Genomic DNA, 24,609 nt, shown 5'->3' with positions numbered 1-24,609 from the left:
CTGCGCGCGCTCCGCCTGCTTCTCCAGGGTCAGAGGGAAGGTGATGAATTGATGCCTTCATCTATAAAGGGCAGCTGTAACTTGCCAGATGCAACAGTGGACTGCAAACTGAGAGATATTCGCAATGTCCCCAGTGGCTGACTGAAAGGATCCGGTGGCATAGAAATTGAGGGCAATAGTCAGTTTTACGGCCACCGACAGAGAGGTCCTGCACCGTAGACGCGGCTGCAGATCCTCAGCAAGCAGGTGGCACAGCTCAGTAACAACGTGTGGTAAACCACTTTTTTCGTTCACTATCGTTACACTATAGTTATCACTGTTATATCGTTACTCTATGGTTATCACTGTTCACACTGTTGTATCACTATACGAGGTCGCCTCTTGTCACGCTGCTATACCTGGGCTGACCACTGCTGACTCCGCCCATGACTCCACCTACCTGCCCAGGTATAAAGGTAGTCAACTGGCTGGCATTCCTCCTTGTTGTATCCGATCACCCACGAGGGTGGGCTCTGTTATTTAGCCAATAAAAACCTATAGTTACTTTCTTAACTCGTCGCTTTTCATTGGATGAATTGATAGGTATATCACAACGTCCCTCCCGAATCGGAGCCTTCGCACACACTGCTCCTCCGACATGTCAAGGTATGACACCTGCTGCCTAAAGACCCTCGCAGCATACCCTCGGATTGGCTGACCTCCATTGCCCCTCCTCCTTCTGGCCAATCCCAGCCCTCTCTCCCGCCGTCTCTCTGCCCCTTCACAGTGTTCGGCCATGAGGCCGTCGCCCTCCAAAGCAGCTCCCATTCCGATGCTAGTTGGTCAAAACGCTGTTAGGTGTAGTGCTCCAACTGCTCCGGACAGGTTTGAAGGTCCCAAGTACTCTAATGCTAAATTCCAAAAACTCTGCTCCACAGTAGCTCACCGACTCTCTCCAGCAACGATCTCAATGAACAGGCCAAGTGGCTGCAGCTTTTATACTAGAGCTGTCCCCTTTAAATAGCGCCCCCCGACTCCGAGAAGGGCCTGCTAACGTTCCTTCGAACTGTCACTAACAGCGCTAGGCGTAAAGGTTCCGGGCGCCACCCAATATCCGGTCAGGGGCACCTAAAAGGCGTTGCACACTGAAATGACGTCATGATCTGCTTGCGCACGCGGGCACGTGCAAACACTTAGTGCAGGCGTTAAATGTATAGTCAATATGGGAGTTGTTGCTATCTTCATTGCGCCCGCCCCAACATTGGGTTACGCCCCAATTCTCGGGCTCTTTAGGCGCTAACCGCTGGTGCTACCAACCGAATTAAGTTTTAGGATGCAATTTTTAAAATATGTTTTTGAAATGTTTGTGTTTCTTCTTAAAAGGCAAATATCTGCATATTCGATTCCAACTGGAGAAGAATATTTATTTTTGAATGGAAAATCATTAATATTTGACAAAGTGAATTTAGAAGGAGTGGCTCTTACCTTTAGTGTGAGGAAGGTGTGCGAGTGTGTTGCTTCCTCTTTAGTGTACTGCTTAAATATTTATGTTTTGACATTCCTGCACTAGATAGAAAAATGGCACATTTGTGACCAAGCACGAATTGAAGCATTTGTGCCCAGCTTTGGAACTGCTTGCATGCAGAAAGGGGAAAATTGGGGTATATTCCAATATAAAGGTGGTGACTGATGCTGAGCTTGGTGGTGCCAAAGAGCTCTGTACTGTAAAAAGTGGATTACTGTGGCTGAAGTTACAGACAGGGGGCATAAACATGGGAGAGGTTAGCCCATGTACCAGCGAAAGTAATTTGGCACGATTGCTTCAGAACAAGCTGCTGTGTTAAGGTCAATTCTCTAGGACAGAAAAATTGCTCATTTCCATGAGTAAGCAGGTTAAAGACTATTGGGAATGTGATAATATTTGACTGTGCTGTCATCGCACAGTGTCTCATAGGTCTCTGGATATACATCGGCATGAAATAATGCAACAGATGCACAAAACATGCAACATTGCATTCAGAAAACAATTCACTGAATGTCTGTCAGTTCAGTAAACTATTCCAAAGCACAATGAAAATCTGCCACAGCATGAGAAATGCCTTAGAGGTAGTCTATTTCTCTGGTATGTAGGAAGAAGTGGGTCTTTTTTTGATATAAACATTTTAAGTACCATATCTTGCTCTTTTACCATATTGGATTTCGCTATGGGACCACTGTGCTTGCTTAGCATCTGGACTGTTACAGACCGAGGGGTATAATTTAGCATTAATATTGCACTTGATAGCTAGTTAGGTCATATTAACAAAACACAAATGTATTTTTGTAAATCAAACAAATAGGGTGTTTACCATTACAACAGTGACCACACTTCAAAAAGTACTTCATTGGCTGTAAAGCTCTTTCTTTCTTTCTTTCTTCATCATTCTCTGAACAAAGGTATTCTCTACACCATGAATTAGGTCCTGCAGTTAGCAAAGTCTATTGAGGAAAGTAGGCACCTGCCTCTTTAGATTTTGCATCTGAGTGTCCCAGCTCTCTCATAGGATATTTGCTGCTTACCTCAGAGGTCCCTCTCCTTTCTCATGTCACCTTAGTTCAGGCATTTGTTGGCTCTTTACTATGATTCTAAGATGGAGGGAGTTGGAAGTTGACCTGTGGATACCACCGTTTGGAGAACAAGAAATACTTGGCATGATAGATATCAAATATTCCTTTGCACTTCTGATGTATTCAATCCACAAATGGCTACCACTCCTGAAATAATAATCTTAACCCTCATCTCCAGAGGCAGGAGTATCATATTAAAACTGTTCAGAATATCATCTACATGGACAGGTGTAAATTTCAAACCATAAGGTGGAAATCATCCAATTTGAGTGATTCTAGACCTCGACAGTTCCTTTCATCTAACTCATTGCAATGACTCCTATTGGCTTGGCTTATATTATATTTGCTTTGCCAGTTGGGATTTGAAGAAAAGCTGAGGTGTTATTCTTGGTAGGCTACACTAACTATCTTTTTCTATGTATCTCTCCCATATTTTTATCACTCATCCTCCCCTAGCCTGGAAGGGAGGATGGTCTAAGCTGCAGACTGGAATACCCTTCACTTGCCTGGATGAGTGCAGCTCCAACAACACTCAAGAAGCTCGACACCAGCCAGGACAAAGCAGCCCGCTTCATGGGCACCCCATCCAGCACCTTAAAGATTCATTACGTCCACCACCGGCATACTGTGGCTGCAGTGTGTACCATCTACAAGATGCACTGCAGCAACTCGCCAAAGTTTCTTCGGCAGCACCTCCCAAACCCACAACTACGAGCATCTAGAAGGACAAGGGCAGCAGGCGCATGGGAACACCACCACCTCCAAGTTCCCCTCCAAATCACACACCATCCTGACTTGGGAATATATTGCCATTCCTTCATCGTCGCTGGGTCAAAGTCCTGGAACTCCCTCCCTAACAGCACAGTGGGAGCCCCTTCACCACACGGACTGCAGCGGTTCAAGAAGGCAGCTCACCACCATCTTCTCAAGGGCAATTAGGGATGGGCAATAAATGCTGGCCTTGCCAATGATGCCCACATCCAGAGAATGAAAAAATAAATAAATAAAAAAGGCTTTTCAACAGCTGTTGTCAGTTGTGTTTGGTGATCACCCAGTATCAGAAATTATTCAAAGTGCACAAGCTGGTGTATGTCATTCTTTCCACACCCCTGAGACACAATACCATCTTCCAACTGCAGTCTCGTTGAGAATTCAAAAAACTCATCCAACCATAGCTAGAACTGGAGGAACATAGAGTCCTGTGACTCAAATTTGTGATCTTGCAGATGGCAATCAAGGGGTCATACTGCTTCAGCAATATACTGCCTCCTTATTTACTTGTAAAAAAACATAAAACTCCAGCCGAAATTTCGAATCTATGCTTCTTAAGTACGAGGATCAGCCATGACTACTTTCTCTGACATCACTTTAGTGAGAAACCCAGGGTAAGACTAAAGGATTGCCTAAAGGTATAAAGATGACAAAAGTTAATTATCAAAACTTATAATTCATAGCTCTTCACCGAGACCATGGCTATATCACAAAGGCTATCCTTCATACAGACACATTTAAGCTCTAAGTTACAATTAATAGTAAGAGTTTCAGATTTTTCCATGAAATATTGCCGTATTATTGAATTCCCACTCATGAATCCCTAATATGAATTTGAGAAATTAAAACAGCTATCGTATGAACCCCAATATAACTTAGTTTAATTGTAATGGAAATCCCAGATTACCAGTAATAAGTTTTGAACTTGAATTGCCTCCATGGTGTTGGCACAAGAAAGCAAACCTTTTCTGGTGCTGTTGCAAGCAATTCATAATGGGAGGTTCCTTGTAATCATGTTGACTGGTACTGCATCTTCTCTATTGGACCGCAGCCTAAACAATAACAGCCAGTCCATAAACCTGAAGATGGATAGGACAGGGCACTGTTCTCTTTCTGCTGTGATCAGAGATAGTCTCTGTATGGTCATTTCTATTAGATCCTTCCCTAGAAGAAGATCAGGCCTGAGAATCACAACTGATCAGGCCAATCAGCAAGCGTTACTTGCAACACACGCTTCACTGTAAACGTTTTCACCACAACACCCAAAAACACTGCGTGATGGAAACTGTCTACTTTACTGTGCTTTAGAACTATGTCAAAGTCATCGATGAACAGCACTGCATTCATTATCATAGAATCATAGAATGATACAGCACAGGAGGCCATTCGACCCATCGTGCCTGTGCTAACTCTTTGAATTTTTTTTTAGAGCAGAGAAGGCTAAGAGGAGATTTGATAGAGTTGTTTAAAATCATGAAGGGTTTAGAACAAATAAATAAAGAGAAACTGTTTCCAATGGCTGAAGGGTCAGTAACCAGAGGGAACAGATTTAAGGTGATTGGCAAAAGAACCAGAGGAGGCATGAGGAAGAAACTTCTTACACAACGAATGCTTAGGATTTGGAATGCACTGCCTGATAGGGTGGTGGATACAAATTCAATAGTAGCCTTCAAAAGGGAATTGGATAAATACTTGAAGGGAAAAAAATTGCAGGGATATGGGGAAAGAGCGAGGGAGTGAGACTAACTGTATAGCTCTTCGAAAGAGCTGCCGCAGACTCAATGGGCTGAATGGCCTCCTTCTGTGCTGTAAGATTCTATGATAACTCACTGTGTGAATAGGATGTTGCTGATTAAACATTTCCATTTACACCTCAATTAAAGCATTAAAGCAAAGCTATTCCAAATTCATTCTTTTGCTAACGTTTGTGCACTAGTCTTGGCTTTCAGCTACAAAGACCCTAAGCCTAAAATTTCTGGAAGTGGGAATTTTGGGGTAGCCCGCCATTCCACCAGTTCTACCTCCAAAGGTTATGAACGTCATGATGGAGAAGAGGAGGCAGAAGAAACGGCCACCTCAGGTCCTCTGACCCCAGTTGCAACTTGTTGGAGTGGCCAGAAATGGGTGGCAACTCAACACAAATCGATCCTGATATTTCCCCCACCTTCCAGAGGGAGGTGATTTTGCAGCCTAAATGGACCAGACCTTTTAGGTTGCTATCTGTACAGGTTACTTTGGCATGTAAAGAAAGGCAAGAAATTCCATCTTAAATGAGGGCAGGCTGAAATGATGGTCTTAAAGTGGGCCAGCATAATAGCTTGGTTTTGTATGTACACTGCCAATTTGTTGTCTCAAAACTACATGAACCCAGGTTTATCATCCATATCGTTTACACTTTCCAAGATATGAGTGGTCTGGGGGAAAAAAATCCAACTATAAATATTAATGTTATAAAATATCTGTTTTAAAAAATGGCTCATTCAATAAAGAAAAAATGAACAAAGACTTAGGATGCCAGTTCATGGCAGCTATCCTCTACACATCGAGCTCCCGATTTCAGTGGTGCTACATTTGAGGAGATGTCAAATCTCTCTCCACAAGAAAGGAAAGGAAATAACTGATCGAATTGCCCTGAGCAATAATCCTGCACATCATAGCATCTGGTTTCATTAGGGGGCCAGAGGCCTGGGAGGAGGTTAGCAGCCTGCCTGTCCAGATAGGGATGCTGTTTGCAAGGAAACCCAAGAACAGCAATGGAAAAAAAAAAGCTTAAAAAAAGATGCAGTCTCACCCTAAATGCACTTTTTTTTAAATTCTCTGAAACTTGTCTATTCGTTTCTTTATACTTGACAATGTAATGCTACTAGTACGCGTCAGAAAGAATCAAAGGCCATGACAGCCTTGTTTGAATCACTGAAAATGCGCAGAAATCTTTGAAAGTTGTGAAATCATTCCCTTTTGGCTCCCCAACCCCGATGATAAAAGCAGTGAGTAATTAAGTAATACAGGAGGTCCCATATTGGATTACTGATCACTGCGGAGCGAGCATGATGTCAGCTGGGGTGGCGGTCGGAGCTCCAGAAATGGTATCAGGGCCCCTGGGGCAGGGAAGGGAAAAATCAGCAAGGGTTCCTGCTCCTGATTGCTATTCATTAACCCCTGCTGGATAGTGCATGTGCTTGGGCATCAGGTGAGCACAGGATCTATGCTGTGGCATCTGAAGCTCCCTACAGCTCAGTGACCTGCCGACTCAGCGGGCTGAATGTTGCCGGCACTCAGAGGGCCGGTTCGGAGGCGGGCCCACTGTCAAAATCAAAAAGATTGACTGAGGGGCGGTATCCCGCTCTAAACCCACCTCCTTGTGAGTTTCCCTAGTGCCGGCTCTGCCTGCGCTTTGTAGACACAGTACTTTGCGGTGGGTCATGCTAAGAGGGTGTTTAAAGCAATTAAATCACCATTTTACCAGGTACAAAGCATTTTCCCAAGTTTTCCACGAGGTTCTCATTGCTCGGGGATCATGCCAGGTAAGTATGTCGGGTTCAGAACAACTCTCCATTTCTTTCAATAGGTGACAGCTGCAAAAGTGGTTTAAAACCTGCCATTTTACACATGGTCACTTTCCAATGTCAGAAGCTGGAGCATTAATGATTTGGAACCAACTTTTGAGCTTTATGCACTTTTGAAGTGTTTGGAGTAATCTCTCTATCCACTGTCACCTCCTTGGAACAACCTATCTCAACATTGACAGATTACTTCTGTCATCTCAACCTCACCTGCCATCTATTCCATCAGCATCGGTGCCCTTGAAAAAATCTCACCTTGGTCCTCAGAATCCCAACACGATCAGCCCCAACACCAGCACACCAGCCACACCAGCAGCACCAACATCCACATCAAGCTTCTCCGCAATCACCTGATGCTGCACAGGACACAGGGCATCATCACCCATGCACATTCCTGCCCAGGACGCTAGCAATGGCCTCACCATGTCCAGATTGGCTTCACTTAACACTGTACACCCTGGCTGCCACATGATGAGCCAGGTTGACACCACCTCACACCAACACCATAATGCATCCCTACAATGCCCAAGCCATTCCTTTCACACTCATCGCCATTGCGGGGTGTAGCGTTATGTCTCACCATTCACTGCAATTCACTAAGCCACTTCCAAAGGTGCACACAAATATGTCCAAGAATGCAAAGTGTTCAAAATAAAGATTTCAATGTTTGACAGCACATTAACAGCAACTTCACATGAACATTGGCTAAACCACCCAAGCGCCTAACCTTGTGTGTTGTTAGTTGATATGATTGGACTAGGATGAGGGTGAGGGGTGGCTAGTGAGATGGGGAAGTGATAATGTAGACAGAGAGGGATGGGTGGAGGTGCAAGGTAAGTTGGTGTGAGTAAGGATGTGCAGGAGTAGGGTAGGGAACAAGGGTGGTGGGGATGTGATGAGTGGCACAGCAGGATGAGGTTGAGTGTGGCTTTGCAGTAATGTTTCGTGATCTACTGAAATCATTGAAAGGTTTGCGCCACTGCAGCCTGGTCCTCCTGACGACATCCCTGCTTCTGTCCTCCTGTGCAATGTGCAGCCAGGCTGCATGGTCTCCTGGGGAGGTCTCTTCCGCCCATTGGAAGGGAAGAGAACCTCCCTGCATGCTGTGACTCCCTCCATAAGCATATGGAGGGAGTCATGGGAGAGCCTAGGTGCAGCCGTGCACCTCTGTGCAGTGCTTATCAGTGTTTGCAGCACCTCAATGCTTCAGAACACTGACAGCACAAATGTCAAAATGAATGTGGACATGGCCCCTTTAAGCAAACCGGCTGATGACGTGTCATCAGATGACATCATCAGAACTGCTTCCTTTTAATTGGCCGGGAACCTCGCAGCGCAGGCTTAACAAGCCCAATCGGGGCAAAATCACTCGGAGGAGGCAGGATGAAGATGGGTGTGGAGTGTGAGGCCGCTGTCTGCTCCGGCCACACCGGACTCGCCATGGCTGGCGAAATCGTGGCCAGCATGTGAAGAATGGACACTTTGATGAGATAACCAAAGAGCAGCCAGCACCTGTGGGACGATACATCAGCATGCAGCCATTGGGGGTGGGGTCCAAACTGGAGCACACATCGGACTGACAGTGAGTGGGACGTGCATTAAAAACAACAACAGCTTGCATTTATATAGTGCCTTTACCGTAGTAAAATGTCCCAAGGCTCTTCACGGGGGTGGTGGGGGTTGCTTCCCAGCAGAGGACTTGAAGGTTTTTGTGGAGCCTGATCAGCACCTGGTACAAAGGTTCACTAGATTGATTCCAGGGATGAGAGGGCTGAGCTACTGGGGGGAGATTGTGTAGAATGGGCCTATATTCTCTGGAGTTTAGAAGAATGAGAGGTGATCTTGTTGAAACTTATAAAATTCTTAGAGGGTTTGACAGGGTAGATGCTGAGAGGCTTTTTCCCCTGGCAAGAACGTCTAGAAATAGGGGTTGTCGTCTCAGGATAAGGGGTCGGCCATTTAGGACTGAGATGAGGAGAAATTTCCTCACTCAGAGGTTGGTGAATCTTTGGAATTCTCTACCCAGAGGGCTGTGGAGGCTCAGTCGTTGAGTATATTCAAGACTGAGATCGATAGATTTTTGGACACTAAGGGAATCAAGGGATATGGGGATAGTGTGGGATTGTGTTGAGGAAGAAGATCAGCCATGATCTCATTGAATGGTGGAGCAGGCTCGAAGGGGCGAATGGCCTACTCCTGCTCCTATTTCTTATGTTCTTTGGTGGAAACGCTAGCCACCCATTTTAAGGCCCATCTGAAATTGCGTCAGGGATGCCACAGGGCAATGGGCAGGCTATTTAAAAAAAAAATCAATTGCCAATTGCCTCATTTCCCAGCGTACATGGGACTTTTGCCTGCTCCAAATCACCCCTCCTATGTCTTCAAGAAAAGAAGAGGGAGGGAACGGGGAAAAAATTGGCCAGAAAATCCCTCTCGCAGAACCCTCTCCAAAAATTGGCCCCTCCCTCCCCAGGGAAAAAATAACTCTCATGTAGGCTGCACTCCTATCGTGTTTTTAAAAGTGGGGGCCATATGAAGGTCATGGTAGGGACTGCTGAGTGAGTGAAATAATAGTTCATTCTGAGTATACTATTATATCTCAAAACAATGAGGACTAAAAATATCCTTTACTATCTTTCCTCCCCTGTTCCCCCAAAAATGCTGAGATGGTGAGAGGAGCAACAGATACCCAGATATCTTTTACAGGTGAGATCCATGGGTGCCTCACTTTTCGCTAGGGTTCATTTGGATGTAAGGTTTAAAGGGTTGGGTACACATGGCATTTATTGGCTTACCAATAGCAGTATCAAATGCAATGCTACAAGGAATATGTGAGATGAAGACAAAATATTTCAACACTATTGTTGGCAATTCTGTTTTGCTGAACCCGTGATGATTCAGTTGGTAAGAACCATTTGTAACTGAGCCGTTCAGAAGGCCCCAGGTTTGATCCTTAATATGTTATGGTTAGCTAGTTGATTTTTCCATCATTACAACAGTGACTACACTTCAAAGAGTACTTCATTGGCTGTAAAGCGCTTTGTGATATCCTGAGGTCGTGAAAGGTACTGTATAAATGAAAGTTTGTTCTTTCTTTTGGTTGGCTTGGCAACACATTTGTGCTCAGCACTTCTGGAATAGGGAGGGGAAAATCAGCCAAGGTTCCAGTTCCTAAAGGGTATCTATTGGAATGTGCACAGCTGTGTATGTACAGCAAGAACAGGATCAGGCTGCGATGCTTCTCACAGGGGCAAACACTTACCCACTGGGCACAAACGTGCCCACTTGTGTGAAATAGCAGTGAGTGCTCAGAATCCTTGGAACCATACCTCAGCAGTAGTCAATGCTTCATGAGTTAAAGAGGGGAAGCAAAGAGCCAGGAGGAGACACATAACTATCCTCGATTTTTCGACAACATAATACTTTCTCACCCTCTGCTTTAAAGCAACACATCAAGCACCATGTGCATATCAGTTGGCTAAAGTTATAGCTGGATGCTAGCAGAGTGCAAACTTCAGAGTGTTGCCCTTTAGCTGTACTTATTTAACATGATTCCCCTCTGCATAACAAGTTAAAAATAATTAGGAATGGAATGGGAAAGAAAAACAATAGAATTTTCAGTCTCCTTTAAAGAAGTTGCTACAGGCCAGTATGTCACAGGATACTAGTGTACAAACGCTAATATGTTTGTCTGAAATTCCTGTCTTGGCTACTATATAGTACAGGCAGTAACTGTTTCACAAATAAATGGCTTCATACCTCCACTAAAACAGCGGAGAAAGCAATATCAGAGAAAGCATTATTATTCGTACACCAGTATCCCACGACGTAATATTAGTACCAAGATTTTGTTTGGCTCCCACTTTAAAACTTTGAAATTGTCTTCATTTTCAACACATGAAGAGATGAGAAAAGCCTTTGGCCTAGACATTCGTCTCGGGCAGTGGCGCAAAGCGGGCGGTATCGGATCAGCCGCCCGTTATACGCAATGCCTGATATTCAGTTCCAGTGCAGTAAATGGAACAGAATATCAGGCGCTGCGTATAACGGGCGTCCGATCCGATACCGCCCGCTTTGCGCCACCGCCCGAGATGAATTTCTAGGCCTTTATTTTTTACTTGTTTCCTTACCCTGAAAGGTTAAAGTCAAAATATTATTAACACTTGACCATAGTAAAGCAAAACAGAAATTCTAGCTCAAGAAAGAAATATCCCAAGTCCTTTATTAACAAGTCAATAGTTCGTTAAAAAAAACTGAAAGGGGAAAAAAACTGAAAAGGTGTTTAGTAATGAAAGAAAACCTCATCTGTACCACCGCACCTGGACACCAAGTCTGAACCAGTTAGTTAAAGCTAGCTTTAGAAAACAAGCACCTATTAGTTACTTAGGCACATCAAGCGCTACCTCAGAAAGTAACTTTGAATTTTGCTGTGTTCCCAAAGCAATCCCAACCTCTTCGCTCTTTTGGACAGGTAACAAAGGTTTATAGCAAATCCACACCAAGCCATGCACCAGGAAGTTGTCAAAGTAGCAGAGAGTAAAGCTGGGAAGAAAAACTCTAAAATTCAATCAATAAATAAATATTAATGTCTAATTCATTTGATGCCCTTAAAGCAGGGCATCAGAACTAAAAGTTATTCAATTCAAAACATTATGTATATGTCTAAAACGTTGAAAAATATCAAGTAAGGTAAACTGATTAGTTTTGTTACGACAGTAAAGTCCTATTATAATTTAGTGGTCAGTCACTCCCAGCATTCATTGTCAAATTATTTACCAGATAATGGCTCTCCCAGTGAATGGCTTGAGGATGATTTTCGCCTGCGCGACTTGAATACAGTTACTATTGGGGACTTGCCTGCTCGATTAGATTGGTCAATCATGGGCTGGACTATCCTTCTCCTGGCATTTATGAACCTGTGTGAAGGAGCAAAAAAAAAGTTACATTGATGCATTTAAATAATAAACTAAAGCGACAATAATCTTCAACAGCGATGTATGGAGTGGGTACGTGCAGATTCTGTGAATAAGCTAGTCTGCATTTTTGCTTCAACGTCCCCACAAGACCCCTGTAACCTTTGCTGACCTGCTGCGACTGCAAGCTCAGGGGTTCGGGTTTTGATTTATGTCCTTCTGTTTTTTGCCACAGCTGGACACTTCCATTTCATCTTTTAGAGAGGGGAATAATTAGACTTTCGAGGAAACAATACCCAACACTGCTCTCTCTTCTCTTTCAAGACAAAATAATTGCAGCTGATAAAGAAACATCGCTCATATGAGCATCTGTTGCCTCACCTAATTAGTGAAGAATCTCCCCTTTGTCCCACTCTCTTACAGTTTTCAGCCAACCCTCCCCATTCCTTCTATGCTACTAACTCCATTTTAAGGCCCGTGTTAAGAAAATGAACTGTGATGGTGGTATACCATTAAAAAAAGGGAATGTCTGGAGTTTTTATCACCACTAACTCATACTGCCGAGGGAGACCAGTGCAAAGCATTCCATTTAAAGCTTCTGTCTTTTTCTCCCTACTCTTTATGTAAAATTTAGGGTCAAACAGAGGTCACTGCTATACAACCACTGACCTTCTAACTCTAGTTTTCAGCAACAGTTAACAGCCTAGTCTACAGAAAAAAAATTCCACATCAAATCTTTCTGGGGAGCGCGTATGGGATGAAGGGGCAGAATAAAAAGGTTTTAAAAATGCAAACAAGTGAGCACATTTGGAGGAACATTTAAAGTATAGACTGATGCAGTAATCTGTGGAAAACCTGCTTTTCAAGCTTATGTCAAACTCGCATAGGAGTACCAGGGGGCAAAAGTTAGTCAAAGGAACCAGAGCCCATGCAGAGAGTTCAAACTGACTTTGTTGAGGAGGAAATTCAACTTTCAAATAACCTACTTGTCTTGCAATATTTCTCTTCATTTCACTCTCTTATTTTTCTTCAGCTGGACAGGAGGAGAGCAAACACACAATTCCACATTGTCAGAAGGCCGTTTCATAATGCAAAGTGCTTGACTTTGTTAAGAAGCACACTTAACATTAGCGGAAACATCGTGGAATGAAACACAGGTAAGCAATCATTTTAAAACGAAAAGAAAGTTCTGGCAACCAATGGATTTAATTTTCTCTGTGCACTCATTTTTGCACCAGTTAACATGTTTGCACTATTGTAACTGTTTTAAAATAATGCAGACAATAATTCATGCAAATGCATTGATCTGTGCACCAATAGTAGCAGAGGAAATTAAACCCACAAAAGTTACTTACACACTTCCTCTTGGATTTTTCTTAAATGCCTTATTAGAAAAAGAACTTTCATAATATATTGCCCTCCCTTTTCATATGTGCATGTTTACTGTGGCTATGTGCTGCTATACTAATGTGCTGCACATAGTTTTGGTTATAAAAAACCAATGTGGTGGGGTATGGGTTCTTACTTAATCACACCTGGGCCGTCAGGGAGGGTTGGCAACTGAGAGGAAGCCACTTGCCTACAGGGACAGAGGGAAAATAGGCTGGTCCAGTTTAGTCATCCTTGTACACCTCTCTGCCACAGGTTACCTGGTGAGAACAGGTGACCAGTCCACTCACCTGGTCAGAATGAAGGTACAGTTTGTATATGTGTGTGTGTGTGTGTGTAGTGGAATCTAAAGAGGGAGCCATTCACAAAAAATAAGAAAAAGGCGAGATCCTGGGGAAACGCTGATCGGAGACTCCTCCCACAAGGAAGCTTAATCAAAGGATAAACAAATTTAAGGTGCTAATGTCGCCACAGTAAAGGGCATGGGTAGATCCCTTGTGGCCGCTCCTTCTACCTTTCAGTCAGGTAATAATAGTGAAGTGTGGGGAAAGAGAAGGGAAGGGATTTTTTAAATTTAAAAAGCAGAGAATATGAATAAAATCTGTATGTATTCAGCCTTACTGCGGGTGATGGAAGTCACAGTGCTGTCTGTTCCTAAATCTCAGCCCGCACCTACTCATCCTCCGGTATTCCACTGTCGTCTCCACTGCTGCAGTAGCGCAGTTGATTTTTAAAAACAGACTGACTATATTCACTGCAGTCCCATAGCAACCCTCACTTTTGTTCCCTTGTTGACACGGCACTGTTGCTCCACCTTAGTCAGCAATAGGGCATGGCTGCTCTAAATATAGCACCAGCTTTACTAAAGACAAACTTTCCCCGACTCGCCAGAGACAAACATAACAGGTATTTAGTCCCGAGTGACCTTCTCGCGAGCCGCCCCTAACCTAGGAGAACTATTCATTCTATAATACAATGAGTTCAAAAGAGTATTTCCAAATGCAAACCTTTGCTGGACCAAATGACTAATAACATTCTAATAAAGCTTTTATTTTGTTTTATTTTGACACATAAGGTCAGACAGAAAAACCAGCTCAAGTGATTTATATATTTCAAGACTGATTGGATTGATGTGCAAACTACTTTGAAATCAGTAGCACTTAGAAGTAGAGAAATATGTTCTCACATACAGCACTGCAGCCTATGCAAGGCAGCCACTAAACTGCACTAGTCCCCAGAGTTAATTACCAGAACACTTTATCCATAATATTTTCTTCAAAAACACAGAGCTTTTTACATGAAAGTGTGATATTTATTCTAAATAGGGCTGCACAAGGTCGACTAATTCTTCCCTGCCATTAAAGACACAGGTGTATAAGACACATTGTTTGAATAAGGCAATTAAACATTTTTTAAAAACCTGTTTCTTCATTAGCTCTTTTTGTTACATGACGAATTAGGATTAAAAAAATAAATAAATATCACAGGAAAGAATTAGGCCGAGGATGGTGAAGGTTATCTCCATTGTGTCTTCCTGAATGCATTTTTTGTAATCAATGCAGCCAAAGAACACCCTTTCATCTGTGCAGACCCACAAGCCAACATTCCCCTTCCATGCATGCATATATAGCGTCCTTTCCCCCCCCCCACCCTCCCATGACACACAGAGTCTTCGGAATTCCTCTCCTAGCAGGAAGCCAGTGGAACTAAAGGTTTCCTGTGAACTTCTGAAACCAAAGCACAACTGTCACTATTTTCTATGGCATTCTATTAACTCTTTTATCCTAGAAAATGCAATTACATTGTAGCTGAAAAGGACAATGCTCTTTAAAGGGCGGTGCAGTATATTGGTGTTAGAAACGCATGCTCAGACTGCCCCACTGGCACATGCAGTAGGTTTGGCAAGAAGCAACACACGCTTTTTTCCTTTTTTCTTTTGGGAGTTATTTGTTTTCAATCTTCTCAGATTAGCTGTGGTAAAAGTTACAATAATACACGGTATTAATAAAAAACAAGAAAAAAAATACTCGTCCCACAAGCTTATCTGGATAAACACCCAGCACTCAGTTTGCCAGCATTTGTTAAATCAACAACTTATCTTGGTATAGTCAGAATTTATTTTGCAAGAGCCCATTGGGATAATTTCTACCTCCGCAATGTGTCTGTAGGCTCCAACAAGATACAAAGACACTTTCCTGCTGGTCAACGTAATAAAATGACAGAATGTTCTTGCTCCACCCACCAGGGTCATTCTTAGGTCAGCTTCTCATCCCTATAATAAGTGTTTAAATAAACTGGTCCAGCTGTTTGTTTCTGCAGAGCCCATTAGTCTTCCATCTTACTCTCGCTGCAATCATACCCCAACATGCCTTGCACATGGATGCACTCACTTGGAATTCAGCCTTTATAACAGAACAGGCACGTTTAGCTCTCCAGAATGGGACTGATTCTAAAAGCATTGCAGCACACTTAAACTTATATGAAATGATTCACAGAAGGGTGCAACCATATATCAGCACACTGATACACTGCAAGTAAACCTGCATTATCATTTTGACAGGTTTTCCACATACGACGAAAGCGCAAAAGGTGAAAATTGCGATAAAATATTTTAGGGGTTCAGAAGAGCATTTTGATGTGTTCCTGTCTGGAAAGCAAAACTGTATTTATAGAAATAATAGCAGCATGATTTGGAGGCTTGATTTCTTTCCAAACAGAGCACTCAATTTTATCTATTTATATAAATGATAGCTTTTGTTGCACTTACTTATCTTATTATGAATACCAAACTGAAAACATAAATCTCAATGTATGTTCAGAGGACAGATTCCCTAAGAAAGGATAGCTTTGAATCAAGACACGTGCCTTTAGTTGTGGGTTCAAGTCCCACTCCAGAGACTTGAGCACAAAAATCTAGGCTGACACTCCAGTGCAGTGCTGAGGGAGTGCTGCACTGTCAGAGGTGCCGTCTTTTGGATGAGACGTTAAACTGAGGCCCTGCCTGCCCTCTCAGGTGGACACTAAAGATCCCATGACACTATTTCGAAGAAGAGCAGGGGAGTTCTCCCCGGTGTCCTGGGCAATATTTATCCCTCGATCAACATCACTAAAAAACAGATTATGTAGTCATTATCACATTGCTGCTTGTGAGAGCTTGCTGTGCGCAAATTGGCTGCTGCGTTTCCTACATTACAACAATGACTACACTTCAAAAGTGCTTCATTGGTTGTAAAGCGCTTTGGGGCATTCTGAGGTCATGAAAGGCGCTATAGAATTGCAAGTCTTCCTTTCTTTTCTTTTTGCAGTTTACCTGAAGCCAAGATCAACTAATAGCGATGCTGACTTTATAATGGTAAAGCACTTGTGCTTTATGTAGCACCTTATCACACTGAAACATCTCAAATATTTCACATATAATGAATTATGTTTTTTTAAAGTCTAATGAATTGTTGTGTAGGCAAACATGACAGCAATTAAATGAATGACCAGTTCATCTGTTTTCAGTGGCATTGATTGAGAGAGGATTGTCGGCCAGGTCACTGGGAGAACTCTGATCTTTTTTGAACAGTACCATGGGATCTTTAACATCCATTTGGGCGGGTAGTTGGGATCGTAGTCTAATGTCTCATATGAAGGGACTCTCCTCCAAATATGGAGCAATCCTTCAGCCCTGCACTGGAACAGCAACCTAGCTTCTCAATGGCCCTGAATTTGCAGTTGGTGTGACAGCATACTCTCAGAGTACACCGTCATCCCGCCTTTGAAACTGACCACAACTTCAGGATTTGGCATAAGCGCATGTGCAAACCCCGAAGTTGTGGTCTGTGAATGACAGCCCCGAAACTGGCTGCCCACCCACCCCCCCCACCCCCCACAGAGCCAGTGATCAGTGAAATCTCGTAATTCATTGAAACTGATGAAAACTTCAGCTCTTCTGCGGTAATTACTCTGTTAAATGCCCCAGTAAAAGTTAGACCTAAAGGGATTAGGTGTAACTGGGGTTTTAACAGGGTAATGACTGCTAAACAAATGTTATGGGCCTGGAAAACTAATTTTAATTTTGTGCAGTGTGAAATTTGTCCATTTTAATAAAAAATTTAAATTAAGAAACTTTTCAAAAAAAAGTTTACATTTTTAAAAAAGTTTGTCCCTCTTTATTTCAGGTTTGCCTTTTCACCATGTGAGAGCCCCAATCTTTGTTTTTCTCTCTCTAAATATTTTTAAATGTCAGAATTTTAAGGGCTTACTCACTTCCTTGTTCGCTGTCTGTAAGAATTCTGCCTTTTGATTGGCTGCTTAGACAGCCTGTTGACATCACAGCAGTTCGCACAAGGGTATCCCCATTAAGTTCCATTGCATTGAACTGAAGGTCGGTAAACCCGAAGTTCTTGACACGGGGTAGCGAGATCCTCATGCGGAGCGTACTTCTGGGCCAGCAGCGAATGCCTTCGCTTCACTGCTAGCTGCAGATTCCGGGCCAATATAGTGAAGTCAAATGATCTGGCACTATCAGCACATTGGCCTTCAGTAAATGTGGTCGCCTCCATTGATTGATTGAATGACATTTTGTGAAAGCTAAACAAAGCCACAGACATCTAATAGACACACTACTAGAACAACAAGAGGCCACACAAATCTCAGTGTCAGCAACAGGATCTGTTGTTTCACAGTATGATTTCTGCGTTGAGGCAAAAATTGTAGCTACTTAGCAAAGCAAAGAATTTTCTTTTATGTTCTGTGATATTTCACAAATATTACCTTTCCTAGTCAATAGTTTACATAAAGATTGCTGCTCCCAACAGGCTTATATTTCTTCACTTACAATGAAAGATGTGGGCAGATTGCCGATTGGAGAATTTCCATTCTCATTCGACCAGATGGAACCTTAGTGTAATAATCCAATTATTTTGTTTCTTCTTTCCTCTTTGCCTTTTTTAAAGTAAAATCCCAACTGGTTTGACAACTGACACCAGAACAGAGATAGTTTAATAACAGCAGGATTTCCCTATGAGTTTTCACCTTAACTGGGAGATTTTACCACATTTACTTTAAGTTGGCTCTTTTTTCTGAGATGGGCAAATGATTAAGCAATTTTGAATTCCATAGTTAAATTGCACTTTGTGTTTACATATCACTTTATGCCATTCAGAGCAATCCAAAGTGCTTGAGAGACAATATTAATGGGCTGAATCTTATCTCCCCAAAATGGGTGGGTTGGGGTCGGGTGAGATGTTAAAACTTTAAAAATCTCAAACCCAGCTCCAACTCGCTCACTTCTGGGTATAACGGAGCTGGGACAAACAGCCAACCTGCTCCCAGGAGGCGGGTTGGCAATTTAAATATTTGAATGAGACGGGCAGCCTCTAATTTAACCGGGTTTCCTAGGCCTCGGGAAACCCAACAGCTGAAGGGAGGCAAGGACAGCTTCGGGGAGAAGGTAAGTACTCCCCCCAGATCGGTTCCCCTCCCCCCGCCCTGCGCTACCACTAGTAGCAGCAGGTGACTTACCTGTGGCTGTGGCCTGCTTTGGAGGGCTCCCAGCCCAACTGGAATCCAAGCCTGTCAATCAGGCTGACTTCCGGGTGGGGAACCTGTCAAGTACAAAAGATACATGCTGTGGAAACTCCACAGCATGCGGGGAAACCAGGGTATCCGGGATTCCTGACAGAAACTCTGTCCCCCCACCTACGCAGCCCGTCCCGGTCAAGATTTAGCCTTATGAATTACAGTATTCTGAAGTGCAATGGCTGTTGTTACATAGGTAGATGCAGCAGCCAATGGCGCGTAGCAAGATTCCACAAGCAGCAATGGGAAGAATGACCCTGTTTTTGATGACGTTGTTCGAGGGAGGACTGTTGGCCAGTACACCAGGCGAACTCCCTGATCTTCCTCAAATAGTGGCCTGGGATCTTTTATGTCAGCCTGCCAATGCTGCACTCCCTCAGCACGACTTGGAAACGTCAGTTTTTTTTTGTCTTAAAATCCTCCTGTGCAGCGCCTTGGGACGTTTTACTGCGTTAAGGGCGCTATATAAATGCAAGTTGCTGTTGTTGTTGTTGCTGATTAGATAATGTGCTGTTAACCAGTTTATTTAAAAAATGGGCGAATGCAATTTTAAAATTGCAGACAAAGAAATTGTGTCTATACTGATCTCACATAGTGCAATTCTCCATGTATTTAAAAAATAAATATTTTGTCAATACTGTGGGACCGAACTTAATGTAACTTGGGTTACAATTAAATAAATGTTGTGTGATAGGTTGTGATCCTATTTCCGTTGCTGACACAAATAAACCCTAGGATGCTGAATCAAATATGTATTTAATATCCCTTTACTTCTAAGTAAACAAAAATGTTTTTTCACTTACTTTTTTGTGCAATGTTAACTTAAAAAAAACTGTTTAAAGTATGTTAACTAAATGGATCAGTGTTTCCATTGTTCACTTAGATATGTGCAAGGTATAAGACTGTATGTGGAATTTAGAAATTTGCTAATTATTCAGTACTCAAATCCTACACTGATAACGAATTTGGCTTTCATAAAACATTTGATCAAGTGATAAGATTAATCAAAAAACATAACTAATGTTAGATCCACACCATTAAGGTCCTAATGTATTTTGTTTAGTAGTATTTCTCCCCTGTATTCTCCATTTAAATTCCCTCCTTCATTTCATGCTTCTCATCCTCACCCAGTAGGGGAAAAGTAGGGTCGTCATTTCGCTGGTTTTGGACTGGACAGTCCAGTTATTGATTGGGATGCCTAGAAATTTATTTAAAAAAAGTAAACCAGATACTAAGGTGCAAATTTCCATCTTTACTGGATGGGCAGTAGTTCATCAACGAAACAGAAATCAAGCGGGTTCTTAACGGGCAGGCAATCCGCTCCGGCCAATGAAAATGTACCCCTTCAAAAGTCTGATTTTTAAAATACAAGACCATTTCCCACTTGTACCCATATCTTAATTAATTTTCAACATCAGCAGAGCAAACATTAGAATTCAAGCCACGGTCCCACCATGACCCACGCTATCCAACCTTCTGTCTGTTTTTGGACATGTTAAAGGTGATCAACTCTAAACCAAAGATGGAATATGCCTTAGCTACCATTTTGCAAAATGGCAAAGGTTTTCTTTTCAAAACAAATGTCAGTTTAAGTCTCCATGAGGAAGGTAAACCGACCTGATTATCCAGTACAAGTTCAGTCTGTTGAAGATAGTCTGCAGGACAGGACTCAACCTGCCAAGTTTTTTTTTCTTAAGACAAAGTGCTCTGTTGCCATGCTAAGCCTCCACCTAGCAACGCAGAGAAGTACTGGTAAAACTTGCCCAATATCAATTAAGGCTGAGATTTGATCTCATGACCTTTAGGTAGGAGTCCAATACGATAAGCTGTGGTTACTGGACCACCTGCAAAGCCCCCCAAGTCACCTGTACTCTAGCTCTGTACTTCCAGCAGGAAAATAGACGATTATAAGCACCAGTTTTTTTTATTGAGGTTATGTCTGCCATTGTTTACTTGTGGCAATCAAAAGTGTAAGACCAATCAAGCCTTCCATGGTTTTACAATTAACGGAACACTGAATGGTGTTTATATTTGAATTAAGACTAGTCTGTCACTTTCCTTACAGTAAATGTTCAGTGGCATCGCAACCAGATCCTGTACACAGCAGTATTTATAAAAACACACAGTCACAAGCAGTTTACATAAGGCCTCCCAACAGATGACGCACTGCCTTTAACTCTTTGGCTACGCAAATGTGTAAGCTGCTGCTATTGCCCCACAGTGAACAGCTGCTGATGAACCTGAATTATGGTCTCTTTATGCCCTGCACTGAAGCTACAAGACCTTTAAAATTTGCTCGTAACTGAAGCCAACTTTCATGAAGTCATGCTTGGCAACGCTTCTCAGTTTACTCCTCCCTCCTCCACAAACTCAAAAGCACAGCCGAGCTGTAATACATCACTTGTGAGCCAGAGAGCAGGATGTGCATTGCATCCCATCCGCTTTAAACACACAATGTGGAATATCCCGTAAAACTCAGCAAGACCAGAAGAGAAAGGAACAGATTTTACTTTGATTTTCTTTTTTGGCTTGTTTTTATCTCATTTCTCCAAAAATACATTTGGCAACTGCTGTTCACCTACTCCAAATAGTCTAATAGCCTCGATTTTAAAATTCTCACCCTTGTTTTCAAATCCCTTCATGGCCTTGCCTCCTCCTTATCTCTGTGACCTCCTCCAGCCCGACAACCCTCCGAGATTTCTGCGCTCCTCCCATTTTGGCCTCTTACGCATCTCCGTTTTTCATCGCTCCACCATTGGTGGCCGTACCTTCAGCTGCCTGGGTCCTAAGCTCTGAAATTTCCTCCCTAAACCTCTCCGACTCATTACCTCTCTTCCCTCCTTTAAGGCGCGCCTTAAAACCTACCTCGGTCCTAATATCTCCCCATGTGGTTTGGTGTCAAATTTGGTTTGATAATCGCTCCTGTGAAGCACCTTGGGACGTTTTACTACATTAAAGGTGTTATATAAATGTTGTTGCTGTACAAATGACATACAGGTGGAACAAGAAGAGCGAGCATTTTAATACTGGCTCCATATTAGAATGCCGTGGTTGGAGGCATCTTGATTCAAACAGCCGCACTGTAATATGAAAGAAATTATGCAAGTGCCTGCTGCAACATCATCTCAAGTATTGGTTTCTTCCTCATTGCCATCAGGTAGAAACATAGGAACATGGGAATTGTTTAGGGGTTCAACTTTCCATTGCCATCTGATTTTAGGCAGGAAAAGCAGCAGTAAAGGGGACAATCCCCCATGTTCTCACCCCCACTGCTTCATTCCCCTCCCTTTGCCCCTGCCGAGACTGTCACCGGCTGACCCATCCCTGCCCACTGGGTGAGACCTGGCCTCCCGGCCAAATTTACTGCCGTCTGTCCCTCTTATCACTGCTCCCTGGTGCTGCCTGGAGTAAGGCAGTGGTAGGCCATGGGTAGCAGGCAACAAGACCCCGAAACTCTATTTATGGGAATATAGCAGCAGGAGTATGCCATCCAGCCCCTTCAGCCTGTTCCGACAATCAATAAGGTCATGGCTCATCCATACCTGAACTCCATCCACCCGCCTGGGTTCTGTAACCCTTAATACCCCAAAAATCTATCAATCTCAGTTTTAAAATTTTCTATTGACCACCAGCCTTAACCCTTGAGGTTGGGGGGGGGGGCGGTGGATGGTGGGCAGATGGATGTCCGGGGCAAGGGAGACCTATTGATTCTTTGTGGAGCCCAGAGGAAGCTTCTGCACCCCTGCCCCCCCTCCCCAAGCTGGCCTGGCAGGAAGCAACAATGGCTTCCCCAAGTAGGCCTCTGGTTAAAATTGTAGTCAGGCCCCGATGACACCATCGGAGCATGATCTGCATATTTAAAGGAAGACCCCGCCGCCTTCCAGTGGGGCGTCCCACTCGTCTGCTAAGAAGAGCAGGTTAAGATTGGAAGGCAGCAAGGTCAATGCTGGTACGTTTTCCTCGGCCATTTTACCTGCCCGCCGGCCCATTTTCCATTGGGCAGGCAAGGTTAAAACTGGCCCTTTGGGTGTCCTGGTCAATATTTATTCCACAACACCATCAAAAACATTATCCAGTCGTTCACCCATTTGCGATTTGTGGGATCTTGCTGTGCAAATTGTTGTAAATAAATACATTCCAACAATGTCCCATACATGCCATATTTACTTCACATTGCCTTTATACAGTACTGGATTATGAAAGAGGAAATAAACTAATACTCATTCACACCCCTTGAATTGAGTTTCTATTAAATCTAATTTTGAAGGGGTAGCACATTTGGTGTATCAGAGGGCAACAGCAACAACTTGCTTTTACATAGCGCCTTTGTTGTATCCAACAACAATTAAAACCTGAAGGAATGTGACTCCACACTTAGGATAGTTAATTTTCAGTACCAGAGAGGTTGATTGGCAGTAATTTAACACTTATCACATTGTTGAAAGGGTACTTAGACTGAAATGACCAGATTAACTTTCTATGGCGAGTTTAGTTCATATCTACCACACAAATACAGCAACTTCACACCGTTCAATGTATTTCACTGGTGATCCAGACAGAGAGATGCCGTTTTACGAATCTAACGGTGGAGAGGCACAACTCAGACAGCAGCTTTTGGATTTCTGCATTTAACTGCGTATCCGCCCCTTGCCATTAGCCACACCGTTATTTTGACAGCAAATTATAGGCCAACAACTTACATTTATACAGTGCCTTTAACGTAGCAAAACATCGCAGGGCATTTCACAAAGGAAAAAACGTAGGGGAAGTGACTGCCGGCGTGGTCAAAGGGACAGTGTTTGATGAGGCTTTTGAAGGTGGGGAGAGAAGTAGAAGGGTGTGAGGCTAGATGGCTGAGCTTTCTTTCTACAACCAAAGCTGGGGGATGCAAAGGAGGCCGGATTTGGAAGAGTGGCCAGCACACAGGGCTGGGAGCGTTGCAGCGGTAGGCAAGGCCATGGAGGGTTTGTGAATGAGGAGAAGGATCAGTGTCTGTTTGTAGAAATGCAACACTGCAGGAAACTGATCTACATGTTCAAAATATGCAAATTAGAAGGATTCAACTGTCAGCACAGGAGTAAAGTACACTCTATACATTATAATATGTTAAACATTATAACTGCGTGGATTCTGAGAAAACAAAAGGATTAATTCACAAAAGTAAACAGTTCAAATATCCAAATTGTTAATGTTTAATTGACACACTGTAACATTATAAAATACTCATTGCCCTACAGGCAGCCTAGTTCAAGCTTGTGATGTAAGAAAGACTGGCGTCTCTAAGGACACAACTTCCAGTTTGTTGGCTTTACTTCTGTATAGTTAATGTCATCTTCCTGTTTTAACAGTTGTTAGTACAATACAGGTGCAAATCAGGCCTATGCAAGCATAACATACCAGAGAGGCACACTGCATGTAAACAGCATGAAGAAAACTTTGACGTGAATAAGCCTGAATCGGGGTTTGAAAAGGCTGTGGTAGGGGGGGAATAAAAAGCAATAGCAAATTCTGCAGAGAGGCTCTTTACTGACTGTAAGGCATAAATATCACAGCAGCAGGTTTCTCTGGTATAAAGATCTGAGCTTGTGGCTCAAACACTCAAGTGGTTGGACACCTGACGCTGAGTCACAGCATCATTTATGATTACATAGAATATGCAGCATAGAAACAGGCCATTCAGCCCAACTCATCTGTGCTGGTGTTTATGCTCCACACAAGTCTCTTCACATTCCGTCTGCCTCATCTCTGCCTTTCAGCACATCTTTCTATTCCCTTTTCTCTCGTGCACTCATCTATCTTCCTTTTGAAAGCACCTAAGCTAT

The 24,609-nt window shown here is 43.0% G+C and overlaps 1 protein-coding gene across 4 annotated transcripts in view; it reads right to left on the bottom strand.

Annotated features, from left to right (window-relative positions):
- LOC147121399 (homeobox protein Meis1) overlaps positions 1-24,609 on the bottom strand; it is a 345,102-nt gene that overhangs the window by 114,057 nt on the left and 206,436 nt on the right. For all 4 annotated transcript variants that reach the window (XM_085981619.1, XM_085981618.1, XM_085981616.1 and 1 more), the window contains exon 10: positions 11,697-11,836. In XM_085981619.1, coding sequence (XP_085837745.1) covers positions 11,697-11,836 — 140 coding nt within the window. The remainder of the gene's footprint in view (positions 1-11,696; positions 11,837-24,609) is intronic.

The sequence above is a fragment of the Somniosus microcephalus genome, chromosome 3 (genome assembly GCF_052327205.1).
Source record: "Somniosus microcephalus isolate GS21.2 chromosome 3, FLI_Smic_1.0, whole genome shotgun sequence".
Taxonomy (NCBI): Eukaryota; Metazoa; Chordata; class Chondrichthyes; order Squaliformes; family Somniosidae; genus Somniosus; species Somniosus microcephalus.
The sequence above is the reverse complement of the archived record's forward strand: the minus strand, read 5'-3'. Positions and strand labels throughout refer to the sequence as shown.